The sequence below is a fragment of the Lethenteron reissneri genome, chromosome 35, assembly GCF_015708825.2.
Source record: "Lethenteron reissneri isolate LAM-NWPU_2019-01 chromosome 35, ASM1570882v1, whole genome shotgun sequence".
In the NCBI taxonomy this organism is placed as follows: domain Eukaryota; kingdom Metazoa; phylum Chordata; class Hyperoartia; order Petromyzontiformes; family Petromyzontidae; genus Lethenteron; species Lethenteron reissneri.
The window spans coordinates 13,526,500-13,553,212 of NC_083813.1; the positions used below are offsets into that span (position 1 = coordinate 13,526,500).

The 26,713-nt window shown below is 50.9% G+C and overlaps 2 protein-coding genes across 5 annotated transcripts; one reads left to right on the forward strand and one right to left on the reverse strand.

Moving 5' to 3' along the window:
- Window positions 1-3,562: 3,562 nt before the first annotated feature.
- CNOT10 (CCR4-NOT transcription complex subunit 10) lies at window positions 3,563-23,895 on the reverse strand. Of its 3 annotated transcripts, none has more exons than XM_061565860.1 (21): window positions 23,872-23,895; window positions 22,653-22,683; window positions 21,463-21,519; window positions 20,847-20,944; window positions 19,968-20,117; window positions 18,577-18,727; window positions 17,462-17,610; window positions 17,269-17,340; window positions 16,779-16,862; window positions 16,363-16,480; window positions 15,543-15,680; window positions 14,612-14,826; window positions 13,742-13,863; window positions 12,615-12,797; window positions 10,143-10,220; window positions 7,910-8,023; window positions 6,725-6,855; window positions 6,577-6,612; window positions 6,334-6,461; window positions 5,074-5,149; window positions 3,563-4,238 (listed from the first exon to the last, which is right to left on the reverse strand). In XM_061565860.1, the coding sequence occupies exons 1-21, from the start codon at window positions 23,878-23,880 to the stop codon at window positions 4,087-4,089; spliced, it is 2,292 nt and encodes a 763-aa protein (XP_061421844.1). In that variant the 5' UTR covers window positions 23,881-23,895; the 3' UTR covers window positions 3,563-4,086. The 3 variants fall into 3 exon arrangements, with proteins under 3 accessions (XP_061421844.1, XP_061421843.1, XP_061421845.1); XM_061565859.1 differs by having other exon boundaries at window positions 19,956-20,117; XM_061565861.1 differs by lacking the exon at window positions 17,269-17,340 and having other exon boundaries at window positions 19,956-20,117.
- On the forward strand, window positions 23,020-26,711 carry PIGM (phosphatidylinositol glycan anchor biosynthesis class M). 2 transcript variants are annotated; one of them, XM_061565863.1, is made up of 4 exons: window positions 23,020-23,114; window positions 23,934-24,116; window positions 25,063-25,637; window positions 26,183-26,711. In XM_061565863.1, exons 2-4 carry the CDS (start codon window positions 23,940-23,942, stop codon window positions 26,709-26,711), a joined length of 1,281 nt encoding a protein of 426 aa, XP_061421847.1. In that variant the 5' UTR covers window positions 23,020-23,114; window positions 23,934-23,939. The 2 variants fall into 2 exon arrangements, with proteins under 2 accessions (XP_061421847.1, XP_061421846.1); XM_061565862.1 differs by lacking the exon at window positions 23,020-23,114 and adding an exon at window positions 23,121-23,595.
- Window positions 26,712-26,713: the final 2 nt, after the last annotated feature.

The following is a 26,713-nucleotide window of genomic DNA, read 5'->3' on the forward strand; positions in this document are numbered from 1 at the left end:
ACGGGGGGACAGAGACACGGGGGAACACGGGGGGACAGAGACACGGGGGGACAGAGACACGGGGGGACACGGGGGGATAGAGACACGGGGGGACAGAGACAGAGGGAGACACGGGGGGACACGGGGGGACAGAGACACGGGGGGACACGGGGGGACAGAGACACGGGGGGACACGGGGGGATAGAGACACGGGGGGACAGAGACAGAGGGAGACACGGGGGGACACGGGGGGACAGAGACACGGGGGGACACGGGGGGATAGAGACACGGGGGGACAGAGACAGAGGGAGACACGGGGGGACACGGGGGGACAGAGACACGGGGGGACACGGGGGGACAGAGACACGGGGGGACACGGGGGGATAGAGACACGGGGGGACAGAGACAGAGGGAGACACGGGGGGACACGGGGGGACAGAGACACGGGGGGACACGGGGGGACAAAGACACGGGGGGACACGGGGGGACAGAGACACGGGGGGACACGGGGGGACAGAGACACGGGGGGACAGAGACAGAGGGACAGAGACACGGGGGGACACGGGGGGACAGAGACACGGGGAGACACGGGGGGACACAGGGGGACAGAGACACGGGGGGACAGAGACACGGGGGGATAGAGACAAGGGGGGACATGGGGGGACACAGGGGGACAGAGACACGGGGGGACAGAGACAAGGGGGGATAGAGACAAGGGGGGACATGGGGGGACAGAGACACGGGGGGACAGAGACACGGGGGGACACGGGGGGACAGAGACACGGGGGGACAGAGACACGGGAGGATAGAGACAAGGGGGGACACGGGGGGACAGAGACACGGGGAGACACGGGGGGACAGCGACACGGGGAGACACGGGGGGACAGCGACACGGGGAGACACGGGGGGACAGAGACACGGGGAGACACGGGGGGACAGAGACACGGGGGGATAGAGACAAGGGGGGACACGGGGAGACACGGGGGGATAGGGACACGGGGGGACAGAGACAGAGGGACAGAGACACGGGGGGACAGAGACAGAGGGACAGAGACACGGGGGGACAGAGACACAGGGGGATAGAGACAAGGGGGGGGCACGGGGAGACACGGGGGGATAGAGACACGGAGACACGGGGGGACAGAGACAGAGGGACAGAGGCACGGGGGGACAGAGACAGAGGGACAGAGACACGGAGGGACAGGGAGACACGGGGAGACAGGGAGAGAGACACGGGGGGAGACAGGGGGAGAGATATGAGGAGACGGGAAGAGACGAGGGGAGACGGGAAAGAGACAGGGAGACACAGGGAGATATACGAGAATATGGAGATACCAACACAGGGCGAGATACAGAGACACGGGGAGACAGATGACATTGAGTGGCAGGTGGTGGACAAGGAGCTGGCCGCATGAATCAACGGGACAGCGGAGACAGACGTGGGGACGGAAACGGGGAACACAAAGAGTGTCGGATTCAGAGGAGACACAGCGGGCACAGGTGATAGAGGTCTCAGGTAGTGCGGGGAGACCACGTGGTGTCTCCCCGCACACCTCCCCACTCCACTGTCCTCTCGCACCTCTCGCCCCTCTCCCCTCAAAGACGTCCACGCTCCCGCACGCCGCATCGACAAACACTGCACAACTTCGCGCCTCCACTCATCCCCACAACATCCACCCACGTGCACACCCCTCTCACACCTTGGGTAGCCAGCTTTCCACTGTAGACCAACCCAGACAGATTTCTCCCATCAGCCTAGGTCAGGGATGGGCAATCAAAATAAAAGGAGACTTTTTTTTTAATTCGGTAAAAACTACATTTCAAGAGCTGCGATGCATGTGACGACGAGACGGTGTTCCATGATAACGTCACAGGCTGCCAACCCCAGGCCTAGGTCTATCAAATTGTGCTGTATACGAAATAAAGTTCAACTCAACACCGGTACCAGATCACGAAACAAATCCATTCTTGTCCCCCACAGATGCCAATTCTTGGACAGGTAGCGATCCTGCTCACACCTCCACAAACCCGTCTCACAACCTCCGGCCGCTACCAACACCCCTCTCATCACGGATCATTCTGTTGTCCGAGGCTCGCTCCGCATTGAACCACAACTTCGTCTCGGCGATTGGGGGAGCCGGGCCAGGCCCCCCCGTGTCCGTGAGGCTCGGACGCGATGCGCTCGTGCCGCCGAGCCACCACACGCAGAGCCACCACACGCCGAGCCACACGCGCAGAGCCACCACACGCAGAGCCACACATGCAGAGCCACCACGCGCCGAGCCACCACACGCAGAGCCACACGCGCAGAGCCACCACGCGCCGAGCCACCACACGCCGAGCCACACATGCAGAGCCACCACACGCGCAGAGCCACCACACGCAGAGCCACCACACGCCGAGCCACACACGCAGAGCCACCACACGCAGATCCACACGCCGAGCCACACGCGCAGAGCCACCACACGCAGAGCCACACGCGCAGAGCCACACGCGCAGAGCCACCACACGCAGAGCCACCACACGCAGAGCCACACGCGCAGAGCCACCACGCGCCGAGCCACCACACGCCGAGCCACACATGCAGAGCCACCACACGCAGAGCCACACGCCGAGCCACACGCGCAGAGCCACCACACGCAGAGCCACCACACGCCGAGCCACACACGCAGAGCCACCACACGCAGATCCACACGCCGAGCCACACGCGCAGAGCCACCACACGCAGAGCCACACGCGCAGAGCCACACGCGCAGAGCCACCACACGCAGAGCCACACGCGCAGAGCCACACGCGCAGAGCCACCACACGCAGAGCCACCACACGCAGAGCCACACGCCGAGCCACACGCGCAGAGCCACCACGCGCAGAGCCACCACACGCAGAGCCACACGCGCAGAGCCACCACGAACCTGATGCCGCCTCGCGATCTGTGACCTCAATGACCTTATCTGCAGCAGCTGCTGCTAAATCCACCGCATTAAAGCACGCATCGGAGCGGGGCATCTCTGGCGCTGTGCCAGCCCTGTGACCGACAAGGCGGGGCCCAGTCCCACCGACTTCAGCACGGACGGATCTCGCGTTCTCTCAAGCCATCCTCTTGCACACATTCCCCTTCCTCCAACTACAGGATCCCACCCTCTAAACCAGCGGTTCCAAACATTTTATGGACCCGCAGACCACGCTCAACCCTCATACATTTTTCACGGACCACCATGCAGTAAAAACGTGGTTTAATGAAATAGATCGTATCTGCAGCAGCTCCGCAGACCACTTCCCAGTCTGTGGATCACAGGTTGGGAGCCACTGCGTTACTTACGTGACCGACCCACCCCCCCAACGCACAGACCTGTCACCGCACTCCAAGGACCCACACAAGCTCTCATCTATCCCTTTGTCCGCTTTCCGCTCTTCACGCACGACCACCATCACCACAGGAAGACACGCCGATATAGGTGAACCGTGACCACTTGGTTGTACAACAGGCCGCACAGGGTCACCAGGTGAGGTGTGCAGCGAATCCTGGTCATGCGAACGCACTCTGCTCTACCAGTAATCACAACAGTGGAGACCACACTCGAAATCTGTTGTCGGTGCCCCACAGAGCGATTTTATTGACACACACTCGGCAACCATTCTGCTCCACCTGGGTTTTTTGAGGATCACTCGTCGTGTGGCCATCGTGCTGAATGTGCTGAAGTTAATTAATTCGCTTAACAGGAGCCATGAGTCGTCCAGGCAGGCTGAAATGATGACCCTAAACTGCCCGGGTTTTTCATGACACCAAGTTGCTTGAGGAGGCAGTGAATGCATGAGACCTCATTTAATAAATAAATAAAAGATTCATGTGAACGTTGCCCTTCAATCCCATGCAGAGTGATTAACCACTGCTGTTGGCCTCCGGCGACGGTGCCACGAGCCACAAAGTCCGGTGCATAGGAGGCATGGCCTCCCACCCCACAGATCCCCACGCAGCATCGCTGGACTTGGCTCTCGTCCGCAAAACCCCAGCCCCCCCCCCCCCCCCGTGCCTCCTTTGCGCTTCACGGGGCACACACCCACGCTCTGCAGGGTGCCACAGTGATGGTGTGCAGCATGGTGGCAGTCTCATTTGCGCTGGGTTGGAGGGAATGTGGATGCTGGAGTTCCTGGTGCCCCCGGAGGCCCTGAAACTGGCTGTGGTTTTTTGCGGGCCTCCACCTTTGCCGGGGGCACCAGCTGGTTCCTCTTGATGATCTGTAGGGCCATCTGTGGGTTACCTGCGCACACAGCCACACACGGAGTTTGATCATTCGCGCCATCCAATTAAGACTGTTGAAAGCATTCATGTGTCAAACCCTGTCCGTCTGTAACAGGAACGCATAACTCGCACGTAAGGACGATCCAATCTAATCAACATTTAGTAGAACTGACAAAATTGATCCAAGGGTTTCCCAGAACATGGCGATAAAAAACAGAGCTCAGAGGATACGCTTTGCCAACTAAGGCGATGACGTCACACGTCAAGTGCCCATCTCTCTCCGGATGACATTATGTCGTGTGACAACTTCCTACGACACCACACTATGCGCCGTGTCTCAGAAAGCGAGAGAAAATCCACACATGTGCATGAATTTTTCCCTCGTTTCATATAACAGACCACAATTATCTTCATTGGTGTCTTTTGATATCATTTGCCAGATATCCGGCATGATTTGAAAACTACAAGCTATTCCTATTGTATAGCCGCGTTACACAGGCCGTGTATCCCGGGCTGTATGACGTGAGTTTGAAATTTTGTTTATGAAAAAAAAATACGTTCGAGTGACTTTCTGGAGTGCCGCTAGAGTGCTCTACTCACATCACTGTCACTTTAGTCACTTTAATAGAGCATGCCTGAAGATCGCTTTAAAGTATTTTATTTTCTTTACCAGAGTTTAAAATGAATACTGCACAGCTGGGATATGCAGCCAAAGTACGGATCTGCATGATGAGCATTGTTTGTAATACGTGCTGCAAATTCCGTGAATCGAATCGTCTTGAGCGCTAAAAAGGTGTTCAGAGGCAGTGACGGAGGCCGAGCGCCGCCAACGCCGCCAAACCGCCTCGCGTTACCATTCTGCAGCTCCAGGTAGACGGCGAGGAGGATGGCTTCGGGTGGCACCTCCCTGGGCGGAATGAGCAATGTCGCCTGCGCAGCACAACGCAATTCAGCACAACGCAACACGGCGCAATCAACGCAACGCAGCAAAACGTAAGACAGCACAACAACGTAATTCAACGCAGCAAAACGTAACACAACACAATTCAATAGAATGCAACACAATTCAACCTGGAAAAACATAATTCAACACAAAGCACAACACAATTTAATGCAACACAGCACACCACGTTCCAAAGCAATTCGACACATTCCACCAGCTCACAGCCCATTATGGAGCATGCTCAGCAGCAAGCCACAGGGAGAACGGTGGGGTGTTGATGGTGCTAGTTTTAATATTCTTGGTTGTAAAGATAGTAGCAATTTACTGTAGTACTACTGGTATTTTAGTGGTCGTGTTGATAGTGATGCTAGTGTAGTGGTTGTGTTGGTCGTTATGGTATCGGTACAATATCAGTATTGGTTGTAGTTATGGTGATCGTGTACTGCTAGCAATAATGGTAGTGAATAGTCATCTTGTATTATTAATAATGGGTCTGGCAAAACAACCCCCACCCCCTTGATGGTTGTCAGACTGTCACACTGTCGTGTGTTGTGAGCAATGCCATGGAGGACAGGCTGATGCTAATTGGCTCTTTACCCGAAAAGTGCTCGCAGCCAACAAAGTGGCCAACTGGGGCTATGGACAGGTACACAAGAGATGGTAACCCTTCCACCTTCAACTAAATTAGCAAAAAAACCCAAAAGAGAGATGAAAAGAAGCTTGTGCCAGAGGCCTCAGGGGTACCGGCACCTGCCAAACCCCACAAGAAGGCGGAAGATCGACGCCGACATCAACGAGCGGAGCGGCGCACCAGGCAGTTAAAATGCTACAAAGTCGGCAGAAGGGAGCACAGATGGTGCATTTGTCAACCCAGTTAACCCATAACACCTGGGTCTGTCCCGTGACCTCCTGCCAGCGAGCCTTTGACACTTCACTTGCCCTGAAAGTGCAACTGGCCTGGGCAAAAGCGATGTCGTGATGTCGGCACCACTTATTGACGAATGGCAGCTGTTGTTGTCAGTAGTGCTGGTGGTAGTGTCGGGAAGAATATAATGTTAGTGTTGGATGAGAGGATGGCGTGAGTTTATTGGCAGTGCTGGTCATAAGGGCGGCCGCAGTCATGTGACTAGACAGTTGGCAGTGCCGCTCATGGCACCACGGCAGGACCGACCTGCTGCAGGCAGCGGCGCGCCTTGTCATACTCGCTGCGCAGACAGTACGCACTGCCCAGGTTGAAGAGCATGGTAGCGCGGGCGGCACTCACAGAGCTGGGGTAGCACAAGGGGGCCAGCTTTCCATCTGAGATGGGGGACACGGACGAGAAAACGAATATACACAGCTGCCAAAAAACTGAAACTGCAACGGTGCATTCCATGGGAATGACAGACGTGACACACGCGTTCAATAAACTTACTGTTTTCCATAGGTTCATTCTCTCCCTTGTCGCCACCTGAGGATGGAATAAGAATAATTAGGGTAATGTAAGTGCCAGCAGAGGCTCGTGTTAACAAGAATCAGCTCCCAATAAAAACAAAGACACAAGCACGCGGCCACGCATGCACCTTGCTCGAGTTCTGTGGTGGGGATGCCCAGAGACACGTCCGTCACGTTCTCAGGGTTGAGGTGCGCGATGGCGTCTGAAATTCTGTCCAGCGAAATGAGGGCTTCGGCTGCATACAGGTGGCCGAGGAACCTGCGACGACAACAACTGCTGTAAAGCTTAACTCCGGAAAGCCGCATCGCCGTCACCCCAACCTCACTTGCCCCTGGTCTCGTACCAGGGCAGGAGGACACGTAGCGGCCTGCACCGAGACAACAGAGGCAGACCACGTGCCTATCTGTCGGGCACAAGGCCCTGCCCTGCCACAAGGATATGCCCTCTCAATCTTCCTGAAGACAGAAGAAGAAAAATAAAAGCAAACGAAAGAGAAGCGAGCTGGTACGACCAGCACAAACACAAATGTTGAGTAAGCCCAACCCCTGCTGTCTCTTTATCGGTGCAGCGGCCTCACGTGGACAATATACCCCATTGCAATGACCGTGTTGCTCAGCCATACAAACCTCAATGTTAGACACAGATAGGTGTGAAGCCACCTTGATGAAATGCTTCATGCTTGCTTCTCGTCACAGTTGTTTTGAGTTTATCACAGCTCTTGCTGGAGCCATCAACCCAAGCTCAGTGCCACTGGGTTTTTGTTTTTCTTTTGTTTTCTTATTTTATTAAAATATTTCACCTGGATAATCCCGAGATGGAACGTTTCGTTTGCAACTGCCCAGGCTGTCAACTGGCACGTAAATAGAAACAAATAATGACCTGCATACATTCTAAATCTATAACCTATAGAGTTCGCATTTATACAACAAAACATGCACCCAGTCACACAGGTTATTAATACATAAGTTTACTTAATGTATCGCAATGCACTCTAGCTGTGAGAGTTGCAAATTCTGTGCGCATGAGTTTTAATCAGAGATGTAAATGGCCTGAAACTGGCGGCAAGTCTCCGTGTGTACGGAGATCGGTGTCGGTGGGAAAGCGCGCCTATTTTGGGTTTTACTTTCGGGACACTGAAATGGTTTTTAATCATACATACGTATCTATATTGAACTTCTTTCGCACCGTACTTTGCCAGCCATGGTAATCGGTGCACCGTCATCTCGAATGGTCATGCAATGTTATGGTAACAATGAGACCAACTCGGATCGGACGGAGGGAGAGAGGCTACGGGCGGTGGAGAGCGACTCACTTGAGTGAGCCCGAGAGCTTGGGCTGCTGCAGCAACTTCTGCGCATGCTTGAGGGCGATGAGATTGTCTCCCAGCGCCAGGGCCACGTACGCGCTGCAAGCCAGCACCGAGCATCTGCCGGCAACATGGGCAAGGGTACGCACAAGGATGCACAAGCGCACATAAGCATGCACGGGCACACACAAGTGCACAATATCGTGCAACGATACACATGGGTACAAGAGTACACAAGAACACACGTGCGTATGCACAAGTCAACATGAGAACACATGAGCAAACAAGTATACAAACGTATACAAGCACACGAGTACATGAACACACGTGTGTACTGATGAGCAAAGGAGTAAATTAATGACTGTTTATAGTTAAGGGAGGTAACTGGAGTGCCCGAAGAGATCCCATTCATGTGAGGGGGTACCGCCCAATCCCCGCACAGTTGAAACACGGATTAACTAAATCCACTTGCTACACTCCCATACCCTGGCAAGCCAGAAGGTGGCGACCTCGCAAGCCCAGCCTGTTGGTAGTTCTTCTTGGTTCTTTCGGTAAAGTCACGTAGAAGGGAAGTAATAAAATAATAAAAATAAAACATAATAAAACAATTCTCACGACGTTTCGGCCACAACGCAAGCAGCCGTCCTCAGGTGAAAACCAGGTCCGTCGAGGCGACAGAGTCTGAATGAAACAGCACACGAGCTTGGAGCATATATATAAGCTGGGCGCATTGACAAAGGAATTTGCATATCAAAAGGAATTTAGCATATTTATGGGAAATGCAGGAATGTGATTAGTACTGCATATGCATGTGCATTATGCAGGATTAACAGCATCAAAGGGAGCTGCAGTTACTGCTGCTGCAGCAGTTGCTGCTGCTTCTGCAGTTTCTGCTGCTGCTGCAGTTGCTGCTGCTGCTGCAGTTGCTGCTGCTGCTGCACTTGCTGCTGCTGCTGCACTTGCTGCTGCTGCTGCACTTGCTGCTGCTGCTGCAGTTGCTGCCTTATCCATTTTAATATAACACTATGTATTATTCTACCCACCCTAATGTGTATCATACTGCTATATGTTTACTGTACAATTACGACACCATACATTACTCTGCACACTGCACCATGCCAGTGAGTGGAACGTGGTCTGAAAGTCACCGTAAACGTGAACACAATCAGTTAAGATCCGAAATGGTTTATTACGTCCTTCCAATGATTGCTAAGCCAGAATCCATCTTCTCGGTTGAAATTGTCTCTGTGTTTGTATATGTGGATCGCCTCATGAACGAATCTCTCATGATAGCCAGATGGCTTGCAGAGAACCTCTGTCTTGGAGAAGTCAATGTCATGTGAGCCCACTGAATTGTAACAGTGATCCACATATACAAACACAGAGACAATTTCAACCGAGAAGATGGATTCTGGCTTAGCAATCATTGGAAGGACGTAATAAACCATTTCGGATCTTAACTGATTGTGTTCACGTTTACGGTGACTTTCAGACCACGTTCCACTCACTGGCATGGTGCAGTGTGCAGAGTAATGTATGGTGTCGTAATTGTACAGTAAACATATAGCAGTATGATACACATTAGGGTGGGTAGAATAATACATAGTGTTATATTAAAATGGATAAGGCAGCAACTGCAGCAGCAGCAGCAAGTGCAGCAGCAGCAGCAAGTGCAGCAGCAGCAGCAAGTGCAGCAGCAGCAGCAAGTGCAGCAGCAGCAGCAACTGCAGCAGCAGCAGAAACTGCAGCAGCAGCAGCAACTGCTGCAGCAGCAGTAACTGCAGCTCCCTTTGATGCTGTTAATCCTGCATAATGCACATGCATATGCAGTACTAATCACATTCCTGCATTTCCCATAAATATGCTAAATTCCTTTTGATATGCAAATTCCTTTGTCAATGCGCCCAGCTTATATATATGCTCCAAGCTCGTGTGCTGTTTCATTCAGACTCTGTCGCCTCGACGGACCTGGTTTTCACCTGAGGACGGCTGCTTGCGTTGTGGCCGAAACGTCGTGAGAATTGTTTTATTATGTTTTATTTTTATTATTTTATTACTTCCCTTCTACGTGACTTTACCGAAAGAACCAAGAAGATGAATCCCTGCAGTCACGAAAGCTTTAAATCGAAATTTAAACTGTTGGTAGTTTTCCAAATTTGTGTGATCCATCAACCCTTGCCTCCGCAATGCTGGATTACTGGCGTGCAGCATGACCACCAGCCCCTGGCAAAAGTCGTACCTTAAATTCTCGACTTCTTGCCTCTTGAGCGGAGACGACGGGGGTGCAGAGCGCGAGAGCTCCACCTCGTGGCTCTTACTAGAACGGCACAGAAGTCGCCGCGCAGGGAGCTTGAACAGAGTACTGTATTCACAATAGAACAAAGCTTGCATCCACGGGGTGGGCATTCCAGTTTCAGAGCAAGTTATGACTGGACAGGGTACGTAAAGAGTGACTGAGAAGCGGTGGCTTCTTGTGATTGGCTAAGGGGATTGACCAATCCAGAGAGAGAGCTGTAATGCCCACTCTCGTGGAGGCACAATAGACATATAGGAGAGCAGCCACGCAATGAGCTGGTACCAACAATTGCCCAAGTTCTGCAGTCCTCTATATACTAATATTTTATCGAGCATTTAATGAGTATTTACATGTGGGAGTAAACGTGAAGACCTGGATACAGTCAACAAGTGTAAGGGGGAACTACGATCTCGTACAGATGGGACAGGTGGAGTAGCCCACGTGTGCTCTCCTGCCGTCTCGAGGCGAGCCAGAGAAGGACACTGACGCCCACGGGAAGGCAGCTCCACAAGATTTGTGCATTCCACCAACCCTTGCCTCCAGAGTGCGAGATCATGTGTGTGTTGGCTACATAAGGTGTGAAAGAAGTTCAACAAACATAAAAAGGAGGAACCTGGGAGTTTAGTTCTCTATTAAAATCAGCAACAGTGGTAGGGGCGGCAGCAGCAGCAGCAGTTTCTTCACTGTCAGCAGCAGCAGCAGCAGGGCGAGCTGCTACCATCTCAGTCGAGCGAGTGAAGGCATCGTGATGATGTTCAATGAGCAGCCTCGGAGGCTGAATTCCATTCCTATTTCTAGATTAAGTTGAGTACTATGGGTTAGATAGATACTATAGATTAAGTTGAGTACTATGGGTTAGATAAATACTATAGATTAAGTTGAGTACTATGGGTTAGATAGATACTATAGATTAAGTTGAGTACTATGGGTTACATAGATACTATAGATTAAGTTGAGTACTATGGGTTACATAGATACTATAGATTAAGTTGAGTACTATGGGTTAGATAGATACTATAGATTAAGTTGAGTACTATGGGTTACATAGATACTATAGATTAAGTTGAGTACTATGGGTTAGATAGATACTATAGATTAAGTTGAGTACTATGGGTTACATAGATACTATAGATTAAGTTGAGTACTATGGGTTAGATAGATACTATAGATTAAGTTGAGTACTATGGGTTACATAGATACTATAGATTAAGTTGAGTACTATGGGTTAGATAGATACTATAGATTAAGTTGAGTACTATGGGTTACATAGATACTATAGATTAAGTTGAGTACTATGGGTTAGATAGATACTATAGATTAAGTTGAGTACTATGGGTTACATAGATACTATAGATTAAGTTGAGTACTATGGGTTAGATAGATACTATAGATTAAGTTGAGTACTATGGGTTACATAGATACTATAGATTAAGTTGAGTACTATGGGTTACATAGATACTATAGATTAAGTTGAGTACTATGGGTTACATAGATACTATAGATTAAGTTGAGTACTATGGGTTACATAGATACTATAGATTAAGTTGAGTACTATGGGTTACATAGATACTATAGATTAAGTTGAGTACTATGGGTTACATAGATACTATAGATTAAGTTGAGTACTATGGGTTACATAGATACTATAGATTAAGTTGAGTACTATGGGTTACATAGATACTATAGATTAAGTTGAGTACTATGGGTTACATAGATACTACAGCCATATGAAAGCTAGCACCCGTGAGACTTGAGACTTGGGAGGAAGTAATTGGATAGGAATGAGATACTCTAAATTGAAAGGTGGGTAAACAGAAATAAAGGATAAGATGTTTCGGCAGTGTCAACTCCGCTAGGAGCTCCTGCTACAGATTGAGGTGATAGTACTGTAAGCATTAGAAGCTTTATTCAAATTTTTCATCATTTTTGATACTGGCAAAAAGGTCCCATAGATATGGATAGGCTCTATTAACTGGTCAAGGGGATTTACCAACTACAAGAGGAGGAGCCTCAACTTGGGTGTTCCGTTTAAGCATCGACTCCTCTCTATCAACTTCGGCGGCAGCGGCAGAAGCAGCAGCAGAGTTTCTTCACCATCGACTACTGCTGTTCTGCACTGGGTGGAGAGTGAAAGCTACGATAGGTGAATCAAAGTTAGCAGCCGTAGAACTCCGGTCTCCGAGTGGTCTACCACAAGTTCGAATCTCCTACACGTGCACTGTCCCACCGCCGTAACTGTGATGCGACCAGATCTCGTGACCAAACTTTTCCTGCAGTCGACGTGTGTTGGGCTCTCTTTCATGGGCACCGCATAAAGCGTTGCAGTGAAAGAGCGAATATTTGGTTGCAGAAAAAGAGAATGATAAGCCAGGGAACCCGTTTGAGGTGTGAGTAGAAAGCGTCTATAGCAGGTACCTTGCCCCTTCACTGCTGTCGCTGCCTCCTCCTTCGGGGGCTCCCAACCCCCCGAGATCCCCCGCCAGCGTTCCCCTCCCCTCGCGGTGCTCGTCGGGCAGCAGCAGCAGCAGCGCATTCCGGAGACAGATTCCTGCAAACTCCACGCTGGCCACGGGGATCGCCGCCGACTGCCCATCGGGGCTGCCACGCGCGCACAGCACAAACATTCGTCACACCGCATCCCCACCCGTATCTTCTGAAGAGGAGACTATCTCTTCGATGACTTGCACTTGACATCTATTCTCATGTTGACAAATGAGTGCATCAATCACGCTGAATTCATTTGAAATGAATGTGATTTCTATTTGCTTGACAGTGTTGTACTTATTTTTATATTACTGCTTTTGTCATTTCGGTGACCCAGGTCAAACTTGCAAAGAAGACTCATCCTGGCCTCTTGAGGTCTCACCTCGATAAACTTAATAAACTTGACAATTGAAACGTAAATGCAAAGCTGACGAACCTCGATTCATCATACTCGGGCACAAGACCTCACAGCCGAAGAGTGACGTGCACAATTGGATTCCAGCAGCTCCCTCTGGAAACGTATTTCCTGCCATGCAGGGTAATCATCATCAGCAGCCAAGGTCAATCCACTGCTGAAGGCCTCCCCAAGCCACCACCATCTCTCACTATTCTGCGATGTAATAATCCATACAGCACCTGCCCACGTGATGATTTCATTGCTCCATTTATTCGGTGGACGTCCTCTCAAACGCATTTAATTTCTTGGCTGCCACTGTAGTTATTCTTGACCATCAGCCATCTCTTTTAGTCTTCGTCATAGTTTGAATAGTAATCTGCGCGTGTTCTCCAATCCATGTCTTCCTCTTTCTGTCACTCTCCAGGATCTTCTCCTCCTTTTCGTAAACGACCGCTACTGAAGCCCAAGTTGTATGGAGCAGGTGGCAGGCACTAACTATGACGTGCTCTTGAGGCACATTGGCGCATAGCTTTTCTTTAGAAATTACAGCTTTCCAAAAGCACTTCACCCAATCCGATCTTATGCACCTCATCAGCCATGGCGATCAGGGGCCCTGAAAATGCGAGTGTGGAATGACTGTCCGCATGTTTGCAGGTCCCACCTGCACACAGAGTTCTGTGTGGAATGAGACACGAGGATAATCTTTCGGTGGCAGCCCTGCCCCATCATGGAATGCACGATGCCCTTCTTGTTCTGCAGACTCTTGGCTTCCTGCTCTGAATTCTGTATGGACAGAAACACCACAGCCACCCAACATTGTAATCACTCACTCGAGGCTCCCACACAGGGCCAGAGTATGAATACCTAAGGATGTCAACCAAAGCATGGCACTGCTTGTGTTAGCATTGAAACAAAGCATAAGTGAAGGGACTCCACTCGCTTTGCTGGCGATACCATGTCAAACAAAACTTGTATTTAAACAATGTGCTCTAATTGAATTCAAGGTAAAGCAGTCAAGTTGATTGATGAGTGAGCACTCACAGATTCAGTCGTCACTCGCTCACTGGTAGTCGCCTCATTATCTCTCTTCTATCGCTATTACCATGCTTCGTGTTTCCATTAAACTTTAATCATCGATTCCTCCACCCATGTTGAAGACCCAGCCTACACACGGTTTCATCTCATCCACACCGCTTTCAACCACCACGCTGCACGTCACAACACTGCTCTTTCTGCCTTTTTTCCACACACTGTCATCTCTTTTCCCAAGCCCTTATAACTTTTCTCAATTTAACAATCTCGCTAACTCTTTATCTATTACAACTTCACTTGTGATGTTTGCTGCTGGCCACTTGACATTTAGGGCCGTTGCTTAATAATTAATGGCATTAAAAAAAAGATGCACATCCTCACACACGCACAAGCACATGAGCACACGTACACAGTCACAGACCGATGAGCAAAGTCGCACAGCAAGCAACTGGAACAGGTGAGACACGCGTCCCGAGGTGTCGCGAGCGGGGGCACCCACCCGCTTGCCCACGGCGATGCAGCACTCGGCCAGACGCAACCAGAGGCGCGGGTTACTGTGGTGTGCCGTCACCGCCTCCACCAGGCAGTCGAAGGCCGCCAGTGGCCGCCCTGTCTGCAGCAGGAGGATGCCGCAGTTGTAGAGCAGCTCGTAGCGTCGGTCGGCCATCAGGGTGCAGAGGGGCGGCCCGGAGAGCCGCTTGCCTGAGGGGCCCACTGTATCGACAGCACAGACACAACACAAAACACAACTTGTATACGATACTTAACCAATACACATACATTCAATCTGCAAACGAACCTACACAAAACGTACGCAAAACACCTGACACACCACACACACAAGCCTACACAACATGCACCTAACATGCCTCACACTACGCACGCACAAGACTACACAACACATGGTACGCAACACTCAACATCACGCACGCACAAGACTACACACCACGTGGTACGCAACACACAACATCACGCACACACAAGAGTACACACCACGTGGTACGCAACACACAGCCTCACGCATCACGCACACACAAGACTACACACCACGTGGTACGCAACACACAACATCACGCACGGACAAGACTACACAACACGTGGTATGCAACACACAGCCTCACGCATCACGCACACACAAGACTACACAACACGTGGTATGCAACACACAACATCAAACACCACGCACACACAAGACTACACACCACGTGGTACGCAACACAGCCTCATACATCACACACCCACAAGACGACACACCACATGGTACACAACACACAACATCACGCATCACACACACACAAGACGACACACCACATGGTACACAACACACATCACACACCACGCACACACAAGACTACACAACACGTGGTACGCAACACAACATCACACACCACGCACACACAAACTGGCCGAGGGGCATCCCAAGTGAGCACCTTGCTTGAGTAGCTGGGCACAGGTGTTGTCATTTTCCTGCAGCGCTCGCTTGAAGTAGAACATGGCCATGTGGTGCTTGCCCATGGCGTGGTGGATGCAGCCCAGGTTATTCCAGAACATGCAGCGAACGCACTCTCCTGGACAACGCATAAAGAGCACGTGGAGTCACACCACATCATATCAACCCGCACCTCACAGCAGCAAATGCCACACCACGCCAAGTCACATGATACCAAATCAAATCATTAGTATGTTCGGTATTAATCTTGATTTGAAGCTTTCGTGACAGCAGGAATCCATACTCTTTGGTTCTCTCGGTAAAGTCACGTAAATAAAAAATGTATAGATCGCGACGTTTCGATCGCAACACAAGCAACAAGCAACAGCGTCAGCAGTTCTCCTGCTGTGTTTGTGTCACCTGACGACGGTCGCTTGTGTTGCGATCGAAACGTCGTGGTCTATACATTTTCTATCTACGTGACTTTACCGAGAGAGCCAAAGAGTACGTTCGGTATTTCCACCATTTTTATCGTGCATGGCTATCATGAAGGTGCTACATTTCACAGATATAGTCTGTAGTAGTTTCAGTTTCAAGTTTAAGTGTATTTTGTTTAGCAATGTGGGAACTAACACAAATTGGATAGCCTCATCTGCAAAAGTGAGGGTGCGATGTTACGTGTAATCTCAACTGTGCGGGTAATTTTCTAATTTGGAAAATTTGATCGACTATTTTTGAATGACATCACAGGAATGTTCGCTGTGAAGCAGACGGCACGCGTTTCATGGTGAATGCACCCGCAGTATGAACCAGCATCTCACCCGTCTTGATGAAACCCGGGTGCTCTGTGATGTTGGCGCTATTCAGAAGTTTCACAGCTTTGCGGTAGTTCCCCCTCAGGTACTCAAAGTTGCTCTTCAGGAAGAGCGAAGGGATCGACTGGGAGAAGAAAAAAAACGTTCAGTGTTTTTTCTCTGATTATGGAAACAAATAAATACCAGCAAAACAGGTCATGTGTTGCTTTCGGAGTTCGGCTGCATGTTGAGCATTTCTTCTCACAAGCTTTCACCACACACTACTGTAGGCATCTTGAGGAGTCGCGCTACCCCCCCCCCATAGCGTGTGATGCTCACAGGAGCATGTGCCAAAAGCTCAAGAGAGAAAATACTCCAGACCACGCTTGAATTACGAGAGCTTGCAATAACCTGCGTGCAAAACATTTGACACGTTGACTCACGTTGCCAGACGTGTTCATCACAGACTTTATCTCCCTCTTGCAGGCTTTCAGGGACCTCATTTGGAGATAGGCCCTCACTTTGTACTGGAGATCACACGCACAAAACAGCAGTGGCAGCGCGATGAGATGGATGAGTTAGACGTAAGATGCAAACATGTAATCAGTATCTCAACAGCATTATTACAGTGAACATGTACATATGTCAGTCAAGCTTTCAACTTGCATTAAAACGGTATTTATTAACGATAACATCCCAGAGTAAATAAAAAAAAACCCTAAGATTGTCATGATCTCTATTTCGGCTGGATGGCAGTTTTTTTTCAAGTGTAAATAAATAAATCTCAACAATGTCAATGGTCGGCCAGTAAAGGACTCAGACATTCTTTCAGAAATATAGGGCGGGTGGCCTTGGTGAAATGAGCATGGCATTTACAAATATTGAGAGGCACCCATGTCCATGTCCATGAGCCTTGACGGAAGCAAACTCTACCTGATGTATTTTTGACCGAGTTTGTTCATTGGACGAGGTGTCGGGTTTATGGCTCCCAGCATCCTTGGCGACCTACCGCCAGCACACATTCCAATCGAGCATCAGCATACGGACGTAGACTGCCGCAGCAACATGGCGGGCATCATCATCATCATCGTTGTGTCGGTGCGGTGAGAGGGACGCTGTGCCGTACCTCCACGGCCTTGCCGTTGGCATTGGCGCCACTGCCCTGCGAGCTGAGCTTCTCAAGTACGGCGAGCAGAGGCAGCGCCTTCTCTGCCTGGTGCGTCACGAGGTAAAGGTCCATGAGCAGAAAGCTCACCGCACGCGCAAATCGCTCCTCTGCACGCCCCGCACGTGTAAACACGCACACACACACAGTAGCGCACACAGCAATGACATTTGGAGGGGGCCAAATAGTTTTTCTACCCAGAGAAATAAGTGGGAATGTATTCGTCAATTAGAATTGTGAGTTTTAGATTTAGGATGGCGACGAGGCCCAGGGCTAGCGCGTTCACCGCTTGTTGCGGAGGTTCACGGTTCGAATTCAGCGGCTGCCCTGGTGAATACTGTGGGTGTAATAACCTTGATACTACTATGCTCTGTCTGACTCACAGTGCCCGTTAAAGATCCCCTGTTATTCCAAAGCTTAGGCCATTGTGTGCTTCAAAATAAAATGTGGCCACATTCGAAAATGACCCGCATATTAAGCAATTTGGATTACACAAAGCAGTAATAATTTCCCCCTACTGGCAGACTAATGCCCCTGGTCCCTCGTCACTATCGTGAACACAAATTATTTCTTTGAATTAGAATATATTGGAGATGAAACTCATTCTGGTTTTGCGTTATTTCCTCATGAAACAAAATAAACTTAAACTGAGACATTTTGGAGTTTTAAGGACAATTTCAGATCTTTTTGGAATGTTCTGGTTTTCCAATGTGTGGTTTTCCAAAAATTTCCAATTTGTTTTTATACAAAAAAATAACTTGAGCTAAAGATAGTGGCGTCACCCAATGCCAGGTGATGCCACTTTTGGTGGGAAAGTGACATTGTATGAGTGAGACCACATTGTATGAGTGAGACCACATTCCTAAGCCACAACATGAGACATGAGTCACGGTGCAACTGCCTACAGCTGAAGCGGCTATCACCTGGGATTGTTACTATTTCTCAGAGCGATGTACAATGAGAGAAGCCTTGTCTTGGTGTCACAGAAATGTCGTGAAGTGCGGTGGGTTGAGAGATTTCCAGGAAAATTGTCCTGTGAAGGTTGCGAATGGTTCGAGGCCTGGGTGAGGGCTCACCGAATGGCTCAATGAACTGGTAGAGGCGCTCCACGACGCCAATGGCCTGGTGGTACTGCTTGAAATGGCAGAGCAGCACGGCCTGGTTATAGAGCAGCGTGCCATTCTCTACGTCCTCCAGCCCATCCATCTCTTCCGCTGTCGAGTGAACCTGGCGAGTGGCACATTGGGCGTGGGAGTGAGCACGCCTCGGCCTCACGTTTCACTTTTCGCACGCCGGGGCGCAGTGACGCTTGGGATCAGCCGCACCGTAAACTCGGAAGTACGGGTTATGCAGCATCACAGCATCTATGATAGCACGTTACAAGCATGTCCATATCCCTGATCTCTCTTGTGTACAGCTGGATACTCACAACTTAAAACTCTATGGGCATAATATGACTTTGAAACCCCCCCGCCCACCTCCTACGCATTTCCCATGAATATGCTAAATTCCTCTTGATATGCACATTCTTTTGTTAAGGCTCTCTTCTTCTTCCACCTCCAACTCAGCTTATATATAAGCTCCTAGCTTGGCAGTGTCTCATTCTTCACCTGAAGACGGCTGCTTGCGTTGTAGCCGAAACGTCGTGAGAATTATTTGATTTTATTATGTTTTATTTTTATTATTTTATTACTTCCCTTCTACGTGACTTTACCGAAAGAACCAAGAAGAAGGTTAAAACTCTACCTCCAGCTTTAGCCAAAAATGGATTATGTTTATAGAGAGTGGATTGCTTCAATGCCTCGGGTGCATTTTCAGAGTTCACAGTGGGTCGCTATAGCCCATTGATAACATGGCTCAGACATACTGCGTTAGAAGCTTGCTTATGAGGTTTGCGGTTAGAATTCAGCAGGCCTCCTTAATACTGCGAGTGTATTAACCATAAGTATGCACGGTCATCTTCACAGTGGATATTAAAGATCATGTGATGTCCTTACAATTAGAGTATGCCATTGTATTACGTATGTATGTTGAACTTCTTTTGCACCGTAGGTAACCAATAATGCTAATTGGAGGTGCGTCATGGTCCACATTTTTTTAATTAGAAAAATCTTCGAGAAAATGTCTTAATCGGGAAACAAACAATCATCGCTCCTTACTGTAAAAACTTAGGACACTCCTGAGACTCATTGAGGCTTTCCCAGTTAATCAGTAAAATAATTATAATATCTGTGAGTGTCCCTGATTAGGAACTGGAGGTTGGCTGCACAAGCCAACAGCAGTGGAAGCGTGTGAACAACCTGGGAACTAAAACAAGAGGCACAGCAGTTCCATGGCGATGCTGTCTGTCAAGCTCAGAGTCAATGCTTGAGGTTAGACCCCGAGTTTGTTCCTTTCGAACACGTGGACGGTGCCGCATGCATGACCAACGTCCCGGGTTGCGGTGGGCCCTCACCTGCATGCGAACCTGCGCAAGGCTGTGGCGGAGGTCGTCGGTGGCTGTCTGGCCACTGCGGTAGAACTCGGCCACGGAGCGGTTCAGCTGCACTTTGTGATCGTCTCGCCGCAGCTCGCCGAGCGAGGAGAGCTGGGCCAGGCAGCTGTCGTACTGCCCAACCTGCCCCAGGAAGACACAAGCCACGGCTCGATCCGACGTAGATCTCGAACCCCAACCAACACCATGTAGACAAAACGCGACGTGAACACCCAGCCAATAAGGATAACGATGTTGGTGATGTTACTTCCCTGTAATTTTGTGCTACTGGAGTTATCTCATGAGAGAAATACAATCAATTCGGATTTGTCGCAGAGCACTGCAAACCCTTCATGTTAGGGAACAGCCCACTATGGTGGATGATATCACAGAGCTCCCCACAAGTTCCCTTCGAGTAGCCTCTGGTCCACATAGTAGGGCGCGCCATTTTCCACTCGTGCTACAAATCAGAGTCGTGTCCACCGCATGACTGTAAACATTGTTTTATGATCAGAGCTAGAATTTGGCCAAGAGTATTGGGGATTTTTAAAATGTAGATTGTTTTTGCGTGCAGTCACGATTAACTGTGCTGAGACCATCAACTCAATGCACACGAGGACCAGGTTGAATCACGTACAGCTAAACCCTGGATCCGAACCCAGCATCCCAGCGGTACCAGCTCGGCGGTCTAACTTCTGGGTCACCCGGCGACCTTGGTCAGTCACGACTGTAACACTGCACACACCGAGTGGATTTGACTTCGAAGAGCAGCAGGACGCGAGCCTTCGACAGACACTGCACCACCGAGCAGCTGGTGGTGTACGACGACTCGTGACCGCGCAGTGACGCTTCCGATGTGGGAATCTGCTCTACCTCGAAGGCGTCGAGCGCCTTCTTGGCCAGATCCTTCTCCTGGCTGCTGATCCCCGAGGAGCAGCTGGTCCCGTCAGAGCTCGCATCTCCGCTTCGCTCTGCGTTCAAGGGCAGAGGGTTGACAAGTGACACGTGATGACGGCGGTAGTTGTCGTGGTGATAGTGGTGGTTGTGATGACGATGAGAGGTTGTGTATAATGGTAGTGGTTGTAATGAGTGTAGACGTGGTTGTGATGATTGTGGAGTGATGATGACGATAGTGATGATGGTAGTGGTTGTCTTAACGGTGGTAGTGATGATCAACGTTTAATCGTTTAACAAGATGAGCATCCAAGATGATGATGATCGTGATGGTAAAACAATATTTAATGATGGCGATGAATAGGTAAAATGATGGCGATGACAGTGTTGACGGTGATGCTGTTGAAAGTGATGCCTCTGGTAGTGATGTTGCAAATGATAAAAACTACCATGACTATCACAACCATCATAATCACTACAACCATCATCACAACCATTATTCTCATCATCATGGTGATTATGTTTATATTGACGATGATGGTAACGATGTTGATAAGCTGGTAACCATGCGCACGCTGCTTCCGTGAGACCTCACCTCCTGAGTCAGCCATGTGGTGATCTGCAGACAGCGGGTAGCTTGAGAGAATTGCTGCTGGAGTAAGATACGTTATTAATGACCTCCTTCTTGTTTAACGTCGAAGTGACAGCTTGGCGATGTTAGGGTAATTGTATTGCTGAAGTGATGGTGGCGATTATTGCATTTATAATGGTAATGATGTTAGAGATGTAGTCACAGTCGTATGTATTATGTAAATAGTATTGATGATACTGTCAATGTGGGTGATGTAGTAATGGTATTAATTAGGTAAAGATGATCTAGAGAAGCTGTAATGTTGATGTTGTTGATGTCAATATCGGTGAAGTAGTGAATGACATTGGATGCTGATGAAAGTGATTGATGGAGTGACAATCGAAAGTTGCTGATGATTGTGTGATTATATAGTGATGTTGCTGTGACGATGTAGACTGAGTGCTGCGACGATGTGGATTGGGAGTTGTGATGATGTAGACTGAGTGCTGTGATGATGTAGACTGAGTGTTGTGATGATGTAGACTGAGTGCTGTGATGATGTAGACTGAGTGCTGTGATGATGTAGACTGAGTGCTGTGACGATGTAGACTGAGTGCTGTGATGATGTAGACTGAGTGCTGTGATGATGTAGACTGAGTGTTGTGACGATGTAGACTGAGTGCTGTGATGATGTAGACTGAGTGTTGTGACGATGTAGACTGAGTGCTGTGATGATGTAGACTGAGTGTTGTGATGATGTAGACTGCGTGCTGTGATGATGTAGACTGAGTGCTGTGATGATGTAGACTGAGTGCTGTGATGATGTAGACTGAGTGCTGTGATGATGTAGACAGAGTGTTGTGATGATGTAGACTGAGTGCTGTGATGATGTAGACTGAGTGCTGTGATGATGTAGACTGAGTGTTGTGATGATGTAGACTGAGTGCTGTGACGATGTAGACTGAGTGCTGTGATGATGTAGACTGAGTGTTGTGATGATGTAGACTGAGTGCTGTGACGATGTAGACTGAGTGCTGTGACGATGTAGACTGAGTGCTGTGACGATGTGGATTGGGAGTTGTGATGATGTAGACTGAGTGTTGTGACGATGTAGACTGAGTGCTGTGACAATGAAGACTGAGTGTTGTGACGATGAAGAGAGGCGTCTAACGAGGAACCCCCGAGTTCAAACGCAGGCCTCGAGCTGTACCCACGATTCATCGAGTCGCTTCCGCCCTGGACTCCCTGCCGGAAGTGGATGAGTCCACGAATCGCGGGGGGGGGAGGGCGGGTCAGACGTCTCAGTCAACAGCTGTCTGACCGCTCGCATGTCTGTTCCTACAATTATTTCTTTATCTTTTAGTAATATTTGTAATTCGTGTAATGAATGCCGAATTATCCCGGCGTTGCCCAACACGAGTGTCAGGGTCACCACGACCCTCCCCCCAGACTTGGGCGTCACTTGGTTCAGTCCGAACCCCGATTCACATTTCCCAGCTTTGATGAGCCCCGCCTCTTATTGGCTGAACCGCGCGCGCGCCTCTCCGAGCGAGCGCTGGTGTGATTGGTTACGGGGACGCTTCCGGCCACGGTCTCAGCCAATCAGACGGCAGGACGCGCCGCCCCGTGCGGATGTGCGGTGGGAAATACGAGACACGTGGAGCGGAAGCGACGAGGTGGGGGTCAGGCGTGATGGCATTGCCATTCACCTCGTCACCATCGCTCCCCACATCAACACCACCACATTCAACATCAACACCACCACATTCAACATCAACACCACCACATTCAACATCAACACCACCACATTCAACATCAACACCACCACATTCAACATCAACACCACCAGCAACACAACTAACATTATTACTATCATCACCAGCAAAGTTAACGTTACAATCAACATCACCACCAGAATTAACACCATCACAACAAATATCAACATCAGTGTCAACATCAGCTTCTTCATCACAAGTATTAAAGACACCCTCACGTCCGACATTAATAGCATTAGAGTCAACACCACCACGAGCATTGACATCGTCACAACCAACCGCACCACCATCACCATTAATAACACTGACGCCACCATCGTCACCGAGTGTTGAGGGAAACACGCCGCAGATTTCTCGCCCCTTCTCCGACCGCTGTCCCGAGGTTGGTGCCAGCAGAATTGTGACTTCTGGGTGCCTCTGTCCCTGCTCTGGGTGACCGGGCCCCGTGCGCTGAGCCTGTGCCGTCATCATCACTCGTCCTTTAACTTGAGGCCTCGCGCTGCCCAGCAATTAAAATCTCGCCCAATATTTCCCGGGTCGCTGGCAGAGTGGGGTCGGTTGCACGCGACTCGTAGCCAATACCACCACAAGCATGGCACAGCAAATACGCCCTGGTGGTCGACTGGATGGATGAGGGTGCACCACCACTATTAGCTACCTCAGCCATAGCTTGGCGTGAAGTATACTGGATGTGGTGTGCTGCGGCTGTGCTCGCTGCAGGAGGCGATGCGTGGTGGTCGTGCGTGCGGGCGCCCCGCCGGTGCTGGCTGGGTGCTACTGGGCGCTGTTGTACTGCGCGTGGCACTGCTGCTGTACGGAGAGTACCAGGACCGCACGCACCGAGTCAAGTTCACAGACGTCGACTACCGCGTCTTCACGGACGCGGCGCGCTACGTGGCGCAGGTGAGAGACGCGGCCGTGGCACGCTCAGAAACGGGGTCGTTCACCAAGTCGATGGAAAGGTGCGCAAAGAACCACGGGCAGATGCATGCGTGGAGACGGGAAGAGAAACACGTGGATTAGAGAACACAGATTAAGAGCGTCACCCAAACTACTGGATTAGTTAATTTATTAGGTAGAGCCCTGTGAGCCATGCGGCTCTTAAGTCGGGTGCAACCGCAACAAACCAAATATGAACACAAAAACGTATCAAAACGTTGTGTGCAAAAATCCCAATGTTGTGCAAGTCAACAATAACAATCATAAGACAATTTAGATTAACCATATGTTTTCGAATCACCAAAATAAAGCTATAAAAACAATGTAACAACAGTAATCATTGGAACTGTGATTAAAAATTTAATAATAAACGATAAACAAAGCACGTACGACCAAACTTGCAGCCATAGCTGGCAGCACGACACTCCCACATCCCTGCAACCCTGTTGTGTTCGGTCGAGGGATCGGATCGTGGGGAGGTCGGCGACAGAGGCGGCACTCGTGCTAACAAGGAGATGGAGGGGAAATTGTGTTGTGTTACTTTCGCTTTATTGCACGAAAAAAGGTGAGTGAGCAGGACAAGTTGTTTGAAGGAATGGACGATGGCCAAAGAAGAATAACAGTGGCAGCCAAAGAATGGAATGTGGCCGAGAGGAACGGCCACCTAGGAGATGGAACGATGAAATCCGTGCACGCGCAGACAGCACCGAAAGTGCCATCGGGTGGAGCGCGCTTTTTCACTTCGCCGCATCCCGGAACGTCTCGGCCCCCGTGAATAACCGGAGCCGTCTCCTCTCCCTTCCGCTCCCTCGCCTCTCCCTCTCCTCTCCCTCTCCTCTCCCTTCCGCTCCCTCGCCACGTCGCCGAGTCGCGGCGTCGCGTCCCACCGGTGCCGTTCGTGTCCCCGCAGGGCGAGTCTCCGTACCGGCGGGAGACCTACCGCTACACGCCACTGCTGGCCTGGTTGCTGCTGCCCAACGCGCTGCTGGCGGAGTCCTTCGGCAAGCTCCTGTTCGCCGCGTGCGACGTGGCCGCGGGGTGGCTGGCGCTCGGCATGCTGCCCGCCGGCGTGTCGCGGTCGGGCCTGGCCGCCGCCGCCGCCTGCTGGCTGCTGAATCCCATTCCGGCCGCCGTGTCGTGCCGCGGCAACGCAGAGTCCGTGCTGGCGCTGCTCGTGCTGGCCACGCTGCGGAGCCTGCGCCGGGGCCACGTGGCCACGGCGGGCCTCCTTCACGGCGTGGCGGCGCACGCCAAAATCTACCCCGTCATCTACACGCTGCCCATCGTGCTCAACCTCGCCTCGGCCTCCGAGTTCGCACGGGGCCGGCGCGAGCGGCGGCAGTCGCCGCCGCCGGGGCCGGGAAAGCGGCTCGTGCGCAACACCGTGCTGGCGGTGGAGGCGGCGCTGCGGAGCAAGGACGTCTGGACGTTCGTGCTGACATCGGCTTCTGTGTTTGCGGCGATGAGCGCGTTTTTCTTCTACGTGTACGTTTGCGTGAGCTGTGTGCGGGCGCTGAGAGGGTGCTAATCCATGCACTCGAGGCCCATGGCGATGGATAACACCATCTGGGCTCTCAGAGGAGCCAAGAGACGTGGTCTCTGCTAGAAAAAAGGGCTATTCCCCGAAATTTGAGCTGTTATTTATATTATCCTCTAACATTGTGTAATTGACGATTGTGTTATTTGCGCACGCCTGCCAACGGCGTCACAATCAACTTTGTTAATTTATTTCTGTAACAACTCAATGACTTGCCTCCATCGCGAGTAGATGTGTAAACTGTTGTCGGTCTTTTTGTCCTCGCTCAGCACAGAAGCTCCTGGCCAGGTCTAAGGTGGTGTTGATCTCGATTGTATTACGCCCACAGGCCGGCAAATGCGGCATAGCCACCGGGGTCACCCCCTGCGGGGCGACGAGTATCTCTGTCGCCCTGCAATGGGGATGGTGCTGCTGCTGCTGCGTGAGCGCGCCCTGCCAGTGCGCGTGTCCTGGCGCCACCGCTGTGACACTGCCCTCTGCTCCGCACCCGCAGTTACGGCTGGGAGTTCGTGGAGCAGACGTACCTGTACCACGTGACACGGCGAGACACGCGCCACAACTTCTCCCCGTACTTCTACGCGCTGTACCTGGCCGGCGAGTCGGGCCGCGCGGGCGCCATGGGGCTGGCTGCGTTCGCGCCGCAGGCGGCGGTGCTGGCGGCCGCCAGTCTCCGCTACGCAGGCGACCTCCCCTTCTGCTGCTTCGTGGTCACGGTCGCCTTCGTGGCCTTCAACAAGGTGTGCACATCGCAGTACTTCCTGTGGTACCTGTGCCTGCTGCCCCCTGTGCTGCCCTCGCTGGCGCTGCCCTGGCGGAGGGGGCTGGCGTTACTCGCTGCGTGGCTTGCCGGGCAGGCCCTGTGGCTACTGCCCGCGTATCTGCTCGAGTTCGAGGGGTGGAACGTGTTCCTCTCCATCTGGGCGGCCGGGCTGCTCTTCCTCGTCATCAACTGCGTCGTCCTGCAGCAGATCATCGTGCACTACCGCCCGCCGCGCCCGGCGCACAACCTCAAGAACAGCTGAAG